This window comes from Sarcophilus harrisii, chromosome 2 (genome assembly GCF_902635505.1).
Source record: "Sarcophilus harrisii chromosome 2, mSarHar1.11, whole genome shotgun sequence".
NCBI lineage: Eukaryota > Metazoa > Chordata > Mammalia > Dasyuromorphia > Dasyuridae > Sarcophilus > Sarcophilus harrisii.
Genome location: NC_045427.1, coordinates 375,599,420 through 375,615,204, shown reverse-complemented (window position 1 = coordinate 375,615,204; position 15,785 = coordinate 375,599,420). Strand labels below are relative to the sequence as shown.

At 39.9% G+C, this 15,785-nt stretch overlaps 1 protein-coding gene across 3 annotated transcripts in view; it reads right to left on the bottom strand.

Moving 5' to 3' along the window:
* The window catches only part of ARHGAP26 (Rho GTPase activating protein 26), a 514,081-nt gene extending 502,717 nt beyond the window's left edge, over positions 1-11,364 (bottom strand). Inside the window, exon 1 of one of the 3 annotated variants that reach the window (XM_031953469.1) lies at positions 10,532-11,364. In XM_031953469.1, coding sequence (XP_031809329.1) covers positions 10,532-10,685 — 154 coding nt within the window. In that variant the 5' untranslated portion in view covers positions 10,686-11,364. Of the gene's footprint in view, positions 1-9,866; positions 10,473-10,531 lie in introns of those variants that run through there. The other 2 variants (XM_031953472.1, XM_031953473.1) reach the window with 2 other exon arrangements.
* Between the last annotated feature and the right edge of the window lie 4,421 nt (positions 11,365-15,785).

The window sequence follows — 15,785 nt, the reverse complement described above, 5'->3', positions numbered from 1 at the left end:
CATCACAAAATAAACTTAACAATTTCACTTCCTTGAAAGCTATGAAAAGGGGCATTATGGGAGCTTTGCTTTTCAGGCCATGACATCCAGCCTACACCTTCAGCCACAGCAAAGCCATTGCCTCCTCCCAGAGAAACCAATATTAAGATTCCCACCTTCCCAAATGAGAAACTCCCCTCCCTCTGGAACAAACAAGCCCAACATCCCTGCCTCCAAGGCAATTGACAGCATGCTGAAGCCACAGGACTTCTTTCACACTCTCTCCAGGGCAGTGTACTCTCCACCAAGGTGAAATGAGCCAGACGCAAACAGAGAGTGACAAGGGAATGGCAATACTGCCAAGCCGTTTTCATCACAATTTCCCTTCTCCCTCAGTTCTATTTTCTACAGGAATTTGTAAACACTTCCTACTCTAAATTTGTAAACATTCCCTTGGCGCCCTTCCTCTATTTACTAATGTTATGGTTCCTTTCCTTACTACCTAGTATTTTTTTTTTCTTTTAAGAACCTCCATTTTTAATCAATCTCTCTCTCTCTTTCTCTGCCCCCCCTCTTTCCCTCTCTCTATCAGATTATTTTCATCCTCTCACTCCCTCAGAGTCCCAGAAACCTCAGGAGATTGCCCTTAGTCTGCAAAGATTTTTTGGAACAGGCAGATGAGGAGATAGGAAGCTGGAGATTTCAACACAAACTCAGCCACATTGTGACACTTTGATTCTTCTGTTTCACTAAGCTCTTCATTGACATTAGGTGAACAGACAGCATGAGATGCGTAATGTAGGGGAAAGTGAACTCTATTTTGTCACAAAGACTAGGTTCAAGTATAAGTGAGCTTTGATAGTTTATGAACCATGGGACCTTGTTCAAGTCCCTTAATATTATGATTATAAATCCAAGGGAAGAAATCTTAGACATTTATTTAATCCCCTCATTTTACAGATGGATGAACTTCTGGAAGTCCAGAAATAGAAAATGCCTTGCCCTGAACCACATGGGCACTAAATGACTGAGCCAGGAGATTAGAAGAAAGGATTTCTGATTCAAAATCCAATGCCTCGGATTATACAGCCTGGAGTAGGGAGAATGGGTGTATCAATCTCAGAATGACAGTGTTCTCTCAACAGCATTGGTCAAGTAGGTGGAGAAGAGCTGAGCCATGAGAAAGACATTTCATCATATCCAACAACAGAAATGTCTTGACTACCATCTCTCCAGACTGATTATTATGAAGCAGTGTTATTCCAAAATTTTTCTCAGCACCTGGAAATGGGAGTTGTAAAAGCTAGATTCAAACCTTGGCTTTGTCCATTTAGTCTTTTTGTTTGTTTGTTAATTAAAGCTTTTTATTTTCAAAACATATGCATAGATAATTTTTCAGCACTGATCCTTGCAAAACTTTTGAGTTCCAAATTTTCCCCTTTTTCCCCCCCACCACCTCCCCTAGATGGCAAGTAATCCAATATATGTTATGTCTGTTTATTCTTTATGTGGCACTACAGCAAATTTATCACTTCTCTAGGCCTCTGTTTTCACATGACTAAAATGAGAAGTTGGCTTTGACCTTGGGGGAAAAAAATAGGTACTTATTGATTGATTAGAATAAACCATATTTTTTTTCCATTCACCAGCCACCATCCTAGGCCCTAGAGAATGGAACACTACAAGTACATATAGTCAACCAAACCAATCTCCTGTTCACCTAAAGAATAAAGACCTAAACAGACTTGTGATGGAGAGTGCCATGCACAATTAGAGAGAGAGCCAGGGAGACTGACTATGAATCAAAACTTAGTATTTTCATTTTTTGCTGTTGTTGTTGGTTTCCTTGTCTTTTTTTTCTCATGTTTTTTTTTTCCTCTTTTTGATCTGATTTTTCTTGCGCAGCATGACAAATATGAGCATGTTTAGAAGAACTGCACATGTTTAAAGCTACATCAGGATTGCTTGCTGTCTTGGAGAGGGAGAAGGAGGAAAAAAAGGGAGAAAAATTTGTAACACAAGGTTTTTGCAAAGGTAAATATTGAAAATTATCTTTGCATGTATTTGGAAAAATAAAATACTATTTTTAAAAAAGAAGAAGAAAGGACTAGAAGAGACCCAAATGCCCTTTACAATTTAATGCAAGATGGCTCATACTCAACATAAGAAAAACTGGGTCAAAATGACCCAAAATAATCCAATCTTAGACTACTGTTTCAATCTGATCACCATCACAAGAAAACACCAACAACAAATTAACTGAGGTAACAGATAGCACAAAGGTAATTGTCAAAAAACAAACTCATGCCCATGGCTGTTAAACAAGAGTTGCAAGAGATATCTGACAATAAACTGAAACTTCTAAACAAAAATGATTCTAAATTATTTGTGGATTTCACATAATCAACAATCACCATAGATCACTGAAGGAACAGTTTAAGATTTTACAAGAATTTGCTCAGAAGTCCTAGCATAATATTAAAAGCCACACCATTTACAGACATTTTATCCTATACTGCCTCTAAGTCTGGGTTGAATGTCACAGGAAATATGGAGAAAAAGAGGAAGAATGGCCAAATCATACCGTTAACTTCCCAAGGAACTACTGCATTTTACAAGGAGCTCTTTGATATTATTAGCTGGAGAAATATTTGAGAACACAGTTTTGAACAGAGAAGCCTAGACTACTACAGATCTTCTGAGCCTCACAATCCTGTAAAGGATTTAGTCCAACATTTTCATTTAAAAGCTGAGGAAAATGAGATCAAGACAAGTGACTTCCTCAATGTAATACAGGTAGGCAAATAGGACTCAGGTCCTCTGATTCCTTCCTTGTATTTCTTGATGCCAGATTACACAACATTATATACCAACTCCACTGGTTTTTCTTCTAAGAGAAAACCTTAAAAGAACACTAGAATACCCTATAAAGTCTTTTATTGTAGAAGTTAAAAAAAATTTTTTTTGTAGGATTTGATGTCCTATATAAAAGGAATAAAGCAAATTGGGGGGGCTAGGCTAAAGGGGAAAAAGGGAGGTGGGGGATAAAAGGGCCTTCTTTATCTTAAAACTGCAAAACTTCATTTGGATTCAATCTAGTTTTTGTTTCCTCTATAAATATGCCCAGCAAATACTGGTTGTGCAAATTATAAATGGAAGAGAAGGGGAAGAAAGCACCTTTTGAGGTAGCAAGATACTAGACATCCCTACAAAAGTGGAACAGAAGGAAGCAATAAGTCTCCAGCCACCCACACAAGGAATTGTGGTTTGGAGATTTTGTTTTTTAATAATAATAGCTTTTTATTTTTCAAAATGCATGCAAAGATAGTTTTAAACATTTACTTTTGCAAAACCTTGTGTTCCAAGTTTTTCTCTCTCCCTCTCCACTTTCCCCCTCCTCTAGACAGCAAGTAATCCAATATAGTTTAACATGTGCAATTCTTCTAAACATATTTCCACATATATCATGCTGCACAAGAAAAATCAGGTCAAAAAAAAGAAAAAAATGAGAGGAAAAAAAAAAAAAACAAGGAAGCAAACAACAACAAAAAAAATGAAAATACTATGTTATCATCCACATTCAGTCCCCATAGTCCTCTCTCTGGATGCAGATGGCTCTCTCCATCACAAGTCTATTGAAATTGCCTTGTAACACCTCACTGTTGGAAAGAGGCAAGGCAAGAAATTGTTTTTAAGGAGCAGGTTCTTAAAGGATCACAGCATTTAGAGGAAAGCCCTCAGAGATCATCACATCTCACATTCTCCTTTTAAAGATGGGAAATCTGAGGCCCTGGAATTATTTCAGAGTCACATAGAAGGTAGCTAAAATCAAATTTACAACTATTTCAGCCTCACAAAATCTGGGAGATATGGGAGGGTACAGCTTGTCTAGATGAGGGATTAAGGAACAAAGAGTTTAAGTGATTTAGCCAGAGTCACAGGAATTAGTCAGCAGCGGTGGAGCAGCAGTATCTAGAACAGAACCCAGCCTTTTGGCCTCTCCATTCAATGCTTTATTATCCATGTCTAAATAGAATGAATGCCCCACAATCACCAGTAATCACTCAGTCCTGACCCAAAAAAAGTCTATTGACATACAAGGTCAAGGGAAACTCAGCAAAGTTCACATGTTCCCCTCTGGCCAGCAGTGGCTATTTCAACATAAAAATTTGAAAACACAGTCTCATAATCTTAGCAAATTCTTCAGCATCTTCCTAGAGACCAAAGTGGAACTGGAAGAAATGGCTTGCTACCTGATCACAAAATCAACATTCTTATCCTATAAGAGTCTGGTTTACTTGTTTGCTCTCTCTACCTAGAGTTTCTATTTCTACTGCCTTAAGTGTTTTTGTTGCTGCTGAGATGAGAATGGTTGTGGTTGTTGAAATCAAAGATGCTGCAGAGATCAGGAACACTAATTAAAGTCCTAGAATGCATTGCATAAAGCTAATGGCCCCTCCAAGAAGGCCTGTGAAAAGTACAGACTAAACTAGTGTCTAAAACAACTTTAATTTGTTCAGGCCTGATATATTTGTCACCCAACACGATGGTAATTACAAGTCAATTAATGAACAATTCTTTTAACGTATAACTTTTATTAAGTTCCTACACTCCTGAAGTCGCACAGGACTTAATTGTACATGAAAGTATAATCATGAAATTGGAAAATAAAACAATGCTTTCTCAAGATGAGTTTACATTCTAATATAAAAAGTAAACTTTCATGTAGTACCTCCACTAGATAATTAAGGGTAATTGATGGGCAGAAACTGTAGCATTATTGTCCACAGACAGACCTTTAAATCTAGCAAAGGCAACTAAGTGGTAAAGTAGACAGAGCTGGACCTGGAGTCAAACTCTTCACAACCCACTTGCGATTTTCTTGGCAAAGACAATGGAGTGGGGTTTGCCGTTTCCTTCTCCAGCTTATTTTATATAGGAGGAAAAACAATGGCAATCGACTTGCATAGAATCAGACAGCTAATAAGTTTCTGCGGTCATGTTTGAACTCAGAAGATGAGTCTTCCTGACTCCAGGTCCAGGTCCTCTATTCACTGCACCATCTAGTAACCTCAATACATCAGAGACCCAAATTCAAATCCAGTTTCAAAATTATACCCTGTGTAACCTTCAGCAACTTATTTAATTTCTCCCTGATTCAGTTTCCTCATCTGTAGCAACTACTATTATCTCCCAAGGTTATATGGATCCAATGAGGTAACTATCAAATGACATGGCAAAATGTTTTTTAAACTTTCAAATGGTATTTAAATGCTAAATACTGCTATTATTTTTAGTTTTTCTGTTCATAGCAGAATACTTGTTGAATGAATATATTTAAATCTCAACCAAAGGAGAAAAATTACTTCCATTAAAACCTAAAATATTAAATTTACCTGAACCTGTCAAACACCCTTTTATTAAAGAATGTTTGTCCTAATAATGAAAGAAATGCAGATTAAAGTACCATTATAGTTTTACCTCACATCTCTTAAACTGGAAAAGATGTTTAGAGGGGCTGGCAGAGAAGTCACACTAATACACTGTGAATTGTGTATTGTTAATTGATCTAGCCAATCTGGAAAAGAATCTGGAGCTATTCCCTTAAACTCACTAAACTTTTCATATTCTAACTCAACTACACCTCTGCCCCAAGGAGTAAGAGAAAAAGAACTCATCTATAGAAAAATATTTGTAATAGTTCTTTTCATAGTAGCTAAAACCTAAAAACTAAGGTGGTGTTCACCTATTGGGGAATATCTAAACAAATAGCTTTTGAATGCAGTAGAATGTTTTTGTGTCAGAAGAAGCGACAAAACGGGCAGTTTCAGAGGAAACTAAGAAGACATTTGTAAATGGATGCAGTGAAGTAAATAGAATATAAATTATGTGTATTATAAAAATTACAAAGAAAACAGCTCTAAAAGACTTCAGAACTGACCAATGCAATAATAAATGAGTTCAAAGAAGTGAAGATAAAACACTCTTATCTCCTGCTTGAGAAGTAAAGGATGTAAAGAACAGAACAAGCCATATTTTTAGACATAATTAATGTGGATGCTCATTTTGCTGGACTATATGAATTTGTTATGAAAGTTTCTTTGTTTTCTTTTGAAAACTATTTAACTGGGCAGGTATAGTACAAGGCAGAAATAAAAAATTATATAAATTAAAATAAAAAAGAAATTATTGACTAATTATTTGTTAATTTAAAATTAATTATTAATAATTTCTTTCCTACCTGAAATATTTGTTTGCTTAAAAATATAGACTTAGAAATTAAAGAAACTTGAGAGGCTATCAAGTTCAAACCTCATTGCACAGAGCAAAGCAGAACTCAGAAAAGTAATTTGCCATAGTCAACAGATAAGAAACATTGAATATGTACACTAATTCTGATCATTTTAGTTTATTCTTAAATTTCATTATTTAAAAAATGTATGAATTTAAGTTTATTTTATTTTGACCAGTTTTGTTTTAATGGGCTGACCTAAATTCTAAATAAATGACACTCTTTATATGTTTAAAAAAAAAAGAGAGACAGAGATTTGCTTTAGAATTAGGAGGACCTGAATTCAAATTCAACCTCAGATACCTACTAGCTATGTTATCTGGTGAAAAGGTAGCATAGCCATAGCCACTATGTAGAGGTAATCTAGCTATTGGATATAATTATGATTTCAATCTCCCAGAGAAATAGAAGCGAGGGTTAAAGAAGGGGGAGAGGGCAGAAAACATTGTTTTTTAAATAACTGATCTACTTTATATGTGACTTAAATGACAAAACATCCCTCAACCATGTCTTTGCACAAACATAAGAATGTTACCCCCACTGATGCCCACATAAGCAGGCCAATTACCAATCAATAACCACCATAAAGAAGACTCCTACTTATACTTTTTCTTCCAAAACTAACATCATTTTTAGAAACTTTTACCCTCAAGGCAGCAAACACTTGACAACTCTGGCTCACAAATCCTTTCAATTTCCTCATCACAAATGTCAGTGCATGGCCTAGTGATGTACAATGTCTTACTCATGATTCTTAGTCTGTACTTAGAGACTTATGCAGCCTCTGCTATCTCCCCCCCACAAGACACTCACAAAATGATACTCTCAGATGAGACACTTATTACTCAGAAGAGAGAACAACAGTTAAGAAAACAGCTAAAACTAAAGTAAATCAGTATCACAGCTGACAACCCTTTCCAGGAGCTACTTCAAAAAGCACAGGAGTTCTTAGGACCCCAGATTCAAGGCCAAAAGCAACTTCAGACAGGATTCATCATAGTCAGCTCCCTTTAGAGGGGCTTAATTTCTATTTCTAAAACCTAACTTAGACTGTTTCAACAGTAGTTCATGAAGAAAGGTTGTTTGTAGATGCAGTTGGTGTTTACTCTCTGGATATCTTAAGATAATGAACGATGTGTCCAGTAAACAACATATATACACACAAAAAAGGCATGACATAGAACTACAGCACTGTAAGTAAGGTAATTTACCCAAGATGTATCCTGATCCTGATCCCAAGGCCAACATTTTCTGCCCTGCTTCCTCACACATACTACTTCCACCCAAGGAAATCTGATATACAGAAAAGAGAAAGTGAGACAGAAGTTTCCTCATTCTAATCCTTACCCACTTCTCCAGAAAAGATCAACTCTATCCCACCTTTAACATGCAATCTAAACTAAGATAGATTTCCAGGTAGAGGAAGCATCACCTTGGAATTTCAAATCCCCTCAGCTCCAGAACTCTTAAAGCCAATTCAAGTTGAAATACCTAGGTGACCCCTAAACCATTATATAGAGGCCCAAAAGTCATCAGCAACATCTACAAACTGGAATAAAGTCCTGTCAAACCCGCTTTCAAACTCAGAAACAAATTTCCAGGACTAAGCTAGGCTAGGTCTTCTATATAGAGATGATTTAGATATGCTTAATTCATTTTCACCCCAAATTTATTTTAATTTTATTCAATGGAATAGTATTGCCTTTCTAAAACTAGGAGGGGTCTAAGCAAACACTATTTCCTTTTGGAATGGCTGAACACCACTTTGCACTATTCCAATACCACTACCTTACCTATACAGTAGAGATCATTAAACTCTTAAATCAGAAGAGACTGTGAAGTTTATTTAGAAAAGTACTGGAAACAGTAAAGAGCTCTGATTTAGCACCAGAACATCTGGATTTGCATTGTATTTCTGCCACTTACCTGTATAGCCTTGAGCAGGAAAGTTTTTTTGTTTTTTTTTTCCAGGATTTCAGTTTCAGTTTCCTCATGTGTAACTGAGGGGGGCAGTGGAGGCTTCTAGCAGCTCCAGATCTTATCATACTAAACTTTGTAACTAAAGGAAATCACTATCTTCAGTTTCAATTTCTTTATCTTGAAAAATGATATACTAATCTATACCTTACTGGATAATAGTATGGAAAGCCTTAAATGGTTAGTCTGAAAACTCTATTATAGTTCAACCTTTTCATTTTCATTTCATAAAAAAAAAGGAAACTAGCATAACCAATGCCAACCCTAGAATCTAAATTAATTTAATTTTTTTAAAAACTGAGTTGTCATACAAGTTTCCAAATTTGTCCTCCAGAAGTCCCCAGCTTCTAAAAAAACCAAAAATCATAATACTTCACATTTACATATCAATTTACAGGTTACTAGGCACTCTACATAAAATTATCTCATTTGATTCTCCCAACAATTCTGAGAGATAGTAGTTATTTAATCCCATTTTTCAGATAAATTGAGATTCAGAATGGTCAAGATATTTTAATCCATCAATAGATATTTATCAAACATTCCAATAGATGCCTACGGGCTGTGCTCACGGCAAGAGATACTTAAAAAGACCGCAAAAACAACAGCCACCAAGTCTCTATCCTCAAAGCACTTACAATCCAGAGGAGACAACCCAGTGGATTTTAACCCAGGTCTAACTTCAAGTCTGGCAGTGCTCTCTATCTTTACACAGAAAAGTTGTTAAACCCAATTCAAATTGCACCTTTTCTAAACAAAAAAGAAAGGGGGGGGTGGGGGTTCTGGCAAATGTTAAAAAAGTAAAAGTATGTAGGAGGTGATTAACACCTATCAAATCACTGCTTTCTACATCTCTTTTTCCTGAATCAAGATTTTGGTGTTACTTGTTCAGGTCCACCGGTATTGAGAGATGAGGGGAGAGAGAGAGAGGTAATGGAATCGAGCCAGAGACAAGCTTATCTATTTTTAAAACCTCACCCACACTTTCAAGAGGAACACACTGTCTGATTCGAGTCCTCCCACCCGCATCACCTTCTGCTATTCAGCAGTCGGAACCTGAATACTGGAGCCTCCATTTCTCGGTTACTTGGCTGGCAACAAATATTGTAAAAGTCAAAACTAATCACACACACACATACAGAGAGAGAGAGAGAGAGAGAGAGAGAGAGAGAGAGAGAGAGAGAGAGAGAGAGAGAAGTGGTAAGAAACAACCAGGAAAAGAAAAAAATGAAGAGAACACTTCTAAAACAAGAAAAGCAAAACAGAGATTCTACTTTGCCAATGGAGCAAAGGACCCTCCAACCTTGCTTTGGAGCAGTGATGCAAAACAACTCTTGACAAGGTTCATTTTCACCCCAAATTTATTTTAATTTTATTCAATGGAATAGTATTGCCTTTCTAAAACTAGGAGGGGTCTAAGCAAACACTATTTCCTTTTGGAATGGCTGAACACCACTTTGCACTATTCCAATACCACTACCTTACCTATACAGTAGAGATCATTAAACTCTTAAATCAGAAGAGACTGTGAAGTTTATTTAGAAAAGTACTGGAAACAGTAAAGAGCTCTGATTTAGCACCAGAACATCTGGATTTGCATTGTATTTCTGCCACTTACCTGTATAGCCTTGAGCAGGAAAGTTTTTTTGTTTTTAGTTTGTTTGTTAAAAGTTCTGGCTAGACACCGCTGGCTAATGGAGGGTTAAGGGTGATGAGAGAAGAGGATCAGCGTTCTGTCCAAGTGCATACCAAACGGGTACCCAGAGGTATCGCTTTCCACCTCCCCTGAAGGACTGCGTTGTACCCGGGGCTTCTGCATCCCTTATCTGGCTCGGCAGATCTTCCCCTAACACCTGTGCACCACACACCGCCACCCACAGGGGCGATATTTACCGCTCCACGCTGGTGTTTTTAAACTGCAGCAGAACTGTTGGTAAACAACACGACAACCCGCAACGAAAGCCTCCGCTGCACCGACGGGCGCTCCCCTTACCTCATCTAATGGTTGCCAGCTCGTAGCATTTTCCCCCGCTTCCTGCCTCATTACAATAACCTTTCCGCAGAGGTCTGCGGGTCAGAGCTGGCGAGGGGAGGGGAGGGGGGGTAAGAAAGCCCGGAGCATTCGAGGCGAGAAACGTCTCCTAGAGGATGCCCCGACGGCAGCACACCCTCCGGCCCCGAGCCGCCCCTGTCCCACGGAAGCTCGCGCGCTTCCCCAGCCCCTGGTCCTCCCCTCCCCAAGCCGGGCTGGGGCCAAACAGACGCGCGCCTCCCAGCACTTACTCTTGAGCGCGGAGATGAGCGTTTTCCCATCCTTGATGAGCTCTTTAATGAACTTGTTGGTCTTATCCAGCTCGGCTTCATGAGACTTCAGCGTGTCTCGGAATTGCGGGCTGTCCAGGCAGCAGTCGCTGAACTCCAGGGCTGGAAGTCCCATAATCTCCCCAAGCTTGGGGGAGGAAGCCTCTCCCAAGGACGGACTAGTCCGGAGATTTCCCTCCCTCCCCTACTCCTCTGCGCCTCGAACCTCCGCACCAGCGCCCAGCGCCTCTGGATCCTTAAAAAAAAAAAAAAAAAAAAAAAGCCAAACGTTCGTCGCTTCCTTGGCAAGCCCCGCGCAGCCGCGTCCCCGCGGGGTGCGCCCTGAGCCACCTCCGCCACAGGTGGGGCTCCGGCTCTTTACGAGGGGCGGGCAGGACCCCGGGAGCCGGCGGGGAGGCAGGAGCAGACAGCGGGGTGCCGCGCGCTCCGCATCGGCCGCAGGTTCAGAAGACCGGGAGCAAGAGCAGCCGGGGGCAGGAAGAGCAACCGCGCGATGGGGCGCTGCTCATGGCGAGCGGCGCACACTGCAAAGCCACGGGCAGCCCCGGCGCAGCCCAGCACAGGTCTGCTGCCTTCCCTTCCCCATTCAATGCGCCGTTGCCTGGAGCGCCCCCTCGCCGCCGCCGCCGCGGTCTGGGCCTCCCGAACCTGCTAGCCATGATCTCATCTCGCCAGGGCCAATCAGGGGGCTCGCGCCCGCCCGGCCCATGGGCGCGCAGGGAGGGCGCGGGGAGGGGGTTCCCTGCCCGGCGCCGGGAAGCCCTTCCGCGCGTGGGGCCCAATCAGCGGCTGGCTCGCCGGGAGTGGCCGGAGCCCGGGGAGGAGAAAGGGGAGAGGAGGGGTCCTAGAGAAGTGGAAGGAGCCCGGAGGGAGGGGAGGGAGGGGCGTGGCACCGAGCTCTAAGTCGCTTTCTGCGCGCCGGGCTCCTTTCCCGAGCAAAGAAGCTGGCTGCCGCAGGGGGGCTCTACGACGTGGGAACATCGCCCTAGAACCTCGCGCCCCAGTCCCGCCCTCGGGAAGGCGCTGTGCCCCACCCCCAGCCTGCGCGGCCCACTCTGGTTGACCTCCCACCAGCTTTGCTAAGCCTGCCTGCCTGATTTATCACTTGGGCCCCAAGGCCCCTCTTTCTCACCGCTTGGGCTTCCAAAGGGTGTGACATTCACCTTCCTTCCTCTCCTGTTTAAGTAGAAGAGGATACTAGAGTTCAGGAATGACCTCAGAGGGAATAGGAGGATGCCGCTCCTCCTAAACATTCAAGCCTTGCTAAAAGTTAAGGCTGTGCCCTTGACCTTTGACCCGAAGCCCTCGTTGCCAAATTTGGTTCCTTGTTTCAGAGAAAGTTGATGCTATAAGAATCAAACGTCGTAAGTTACCCAGGAGCAAACCCAGGCCTAGACCTCTCCTTTGCTCCTTAATCACATAGTGATGAAATGGCAGATCCAGCACTCACCAAGTCCAGTGTTCTGTTACATATTGTTTTATCTGTAATGGGACCAGGCAGCAAAATATAAAATACGGAGAATCTTTGTAAAAAAAAATTTTCTTTCAACTTCATACAGGTTATTGGGAACTAATACATAGGGCCCCACCCTCCCCCCAAGCACACATTTTTAAATCACCAGGAACACCCACTAAATGAAATAGGATGTAAGATCCTTAAGAGCAAGAAGTGTCTACCATTCATTCTTTTTGTGTCCCCAGAATCTTCCACAGAGAAGACACCTAATGAATACAAGTGTATATTGAATTATGCTGAATTGACCATTCAGGGTGTTAGGGGGAACACTTGAGTAGCAGGAAGAACTGAGATTACTAGTCCCAATTTTGCCTCTTTAGCTGTGAAAGTTGAACAAGTATTCCTCCTTTGGCAATCAGTGCTCTTATCAATAAATGAGTTAGAGAAATTGACCATCAATTGGGAGAATGGCCAATCAAGTTATGAACGTTGTAATGGAATACGATTGTGCCATTAAGAAATTAAATATATGTGTATCTAATTTATATTTTAATATATTTAACATCTACTGGTCATCCTGCCATCTAGGGGAGGGGGTGGGGGGGTAAGAGGTGATAAATTGGAACAAGAGGTTTGGCAATTGTTAATGCTGTAAAGTTACCCATGCATATATCCTGTAAATAAAAAGCTATTAAATAAAAAAAAAAAGAAATTAAATATAATAGCTAACCTTCACAATAGTGGCTACTATGGCAGACACTATGCTAAGGACTTTACAGACATTTTCATTGGATCCTCCCAACAATCCTTGAGAAGTAGATGCTATTATCCCCATTTTACCGAAAATGAGGCAGAGTTTAAGTGACTTGCCCAGCCCAGGGTCACACAGCTATTAAATGTATGAGGCCGAATTTGAACTGATCTCCTCCTGTCTCCAAGGATCAGCACTGTCTCCACTGTGCCAGTTAGCTGCCCTACAATCTTTGTACCAGTGCAATTTGTTTGATAGCAGGAGAGTACAATGAGTACAGAATGCTTAATTGCAGCCTTTCAATAGTTAGCTATTCCCTCATTTGTTCAAAAGTGAATATTTTTGTCGGGCTCATGATTGGTCATTCACTTTTCTCTGACCTTAAGGGAGATTAGAGAGATAATTATATATATATGTACATAGATAAACAGTTAATATTGGAAGTTTATTTAAAAGTTGCCACAAAAGATTTGCTTCTTTCTGCTGTGTAGAAATGGGGTAGGAAAAGGAGGGGAATTTGGAAGCTTGATACAAACACTAACAATGACCTTGACTCAACCTTGAAAAAAAGGCAGGAAATTTAAATGTTCTGTTGATTTCATCTTTGGGTGAGTTTCTTTTGTTTGGTTTGTTAGGGGTGGTGACCTTGCCTCTCAGGCTTGTTCCTGTCTTAAGAGTTACCCTACTTAACTTGGAAGGTTTTTTTTGTCTCTACTACGTGAAAAAAATCATTTTTACTGGTTCCATACAGGTGGTCAGACCAATAGATTTCTTGGAAGTTTAAAGAAATTACTATGTGTAATTACTGCTCAAATATCCCTTAATCTACAAGGTTGAGAATAAAACAGGGTTGAGTTCTCTACTTACTATATGTTTGTTTTGCAGTTAATTAAGAATAGACATGTCCTTGCTGATTTTTTTTTTTTTTTTTTTTTTTTTTTGCTTCAGTATCTTAAACTTAACTCACAATCTGTCAATTAGTTGTAGTCCTATCTGGAAGTAAGAAAATAGAGATGAGAGCATAGATTTTGAACTAGAAGGGACCTCAGAGGGCATTTAATCCATTCCTTTCATTTTACATATGAGAAAACTGAGACTGAGAGACTAAGAAATGACCATCACAGATTTTAAGCCAAGCCAGGCTGTTTCACTGTTCTATTTTAGGAATATTCATTATGCTTATAATTATTTTTTTCCTACAAAGAATTAAGTAGCACTACAGAAACATCTCTTCAATTTTTAAAATACTACATTTTCTATGAGAATACTAGGAAAGTATTCATTGTTGTTGTTTAAGCCTGCCAGACTTTTTGTGACTCCATTCAGTATTTTCATGCCAAAAATACTGGAGTGATTTGCCATTTCCTTCTTCAGCCCATTTTATAGATGAGGAAACAGGAAAATTGGGTTAAATGGTTTGCCATACAGATGGTAAGTATCTGAAGTTAGATTTGAATTCAGATCTATCCTGATTCCTCAAATGTTGCTTTAGCTGCCCCTAGAAAGGTGTTCACAAGGCTCCAAATGAGTTTTTTGACAAGTCCAGGGCTCAGTAGACCAAAACTATGCAAGGACTAAGGAAGTATGGGAGATGAGATACTGATGGGATTTTGCCACCAAATATTAGGGTGAGGGAGTGTTGAATCTTAAAAGTATATTAGGATTAAACAGTAATGTCAGGAGGTAGTTCCAAAGAATTTATGGGCTTTGACTATCTCCAAATCCAGAATCAAAGCAGGCTAAATCCAGGGTCTTTAGCCAAGAAAAGGAGTTTTAGTAATTAGCAAGGTGAAAGAGAGCTGAGTTCCCTAGTGAAATTCACCATTAACCAAGGGAAAGATGCCATTAAACCATGGCAAGTTTCCTAATGAATCCATAACTCCATAAGGCCTGATGCCATTAATTAGCAGGCTAAACTAAAGAAGTTTAGCAACCTAAAAAGAGTTAGATATAACAAGGAGAGAGATTCCATAAGGCAGGCTAAAATCCTAAAGAAGAAATTTAGAGGGGCTTTAACAATACAAGTAGGTCTTTTATAGGGGAAATATAACCTCAGGAGTTGACATCATAACTTTCTGATAGGATACTATAAACTGTGGAGTCACAAAGAAAGAAACAAAAAGCTTACTTAAAAACAAAAGGTCTACTTAAGGCCAGATAATCCTACCAGTGTTCTTCCCTGCTTGCCTCTCAGTAGCTTAGCTTCCAGATAGACAGTAATTCAGGTCCTCTGCTGTGTGTCTCTGCTTATGACTTACCTTAGCTACCAAAGACCTTATCTTTATTGGAATTGTTTTGTTGAGTTTTTATTCACCTCATCAATATCTTAATGTGACAACAATATATGCAAAATGAAGCAAAGAATTGAAGCAACAATCCAAATCATTTTAGCTGTAGGAAACTAGGTGTTATACTACACAGAGCCTGGAGTCAGTAAAACCTGAGTTCAAATTTGATCTCACATATTTTCCCCACTGTATTGATATTGTGTGGGAAAGGGGAAAGATCTCCTCTGCTCCAAAAGAATTCCCAAACCCCAAAGTCTGGGGCAAAAAGGAAGTTTTATTTTTCACTAAGAAGCTCTCTTAGCCAGCAAATCTCTTAATGAAGAAATTTGCAAAGAATGAATCAACAGAAACCTATTTTATGAGCAGATATTGGCTGGCAGTTTGAGCTGATTATCAGACCAGGATCTCCCAATTGAATGAAAATCACTTTGAAGGTTTTTTTTTCAGAATTTAGAGTTTCCTGAATGGGGATCTGGCTACCCAAAAGATCAATGTGGGGGGAGGGGGTGTGATTTGTCTGAGATTTTCAATTGAATGATGCTGCTTATCTTAGGAAAAAGGTTTGTCTGGAAAATATGACTTCTCCTAGACTCTCTGGAACAGGGGGGACCTGGAATTTCCCTTCTACAGATCAAAGGGGACACAATTTTTACAGAGTTCACCCAAGTCAGTATGACCCTTGGCAAGTCATTTAACCTGTTTCCTTCTATTTTCTCAATT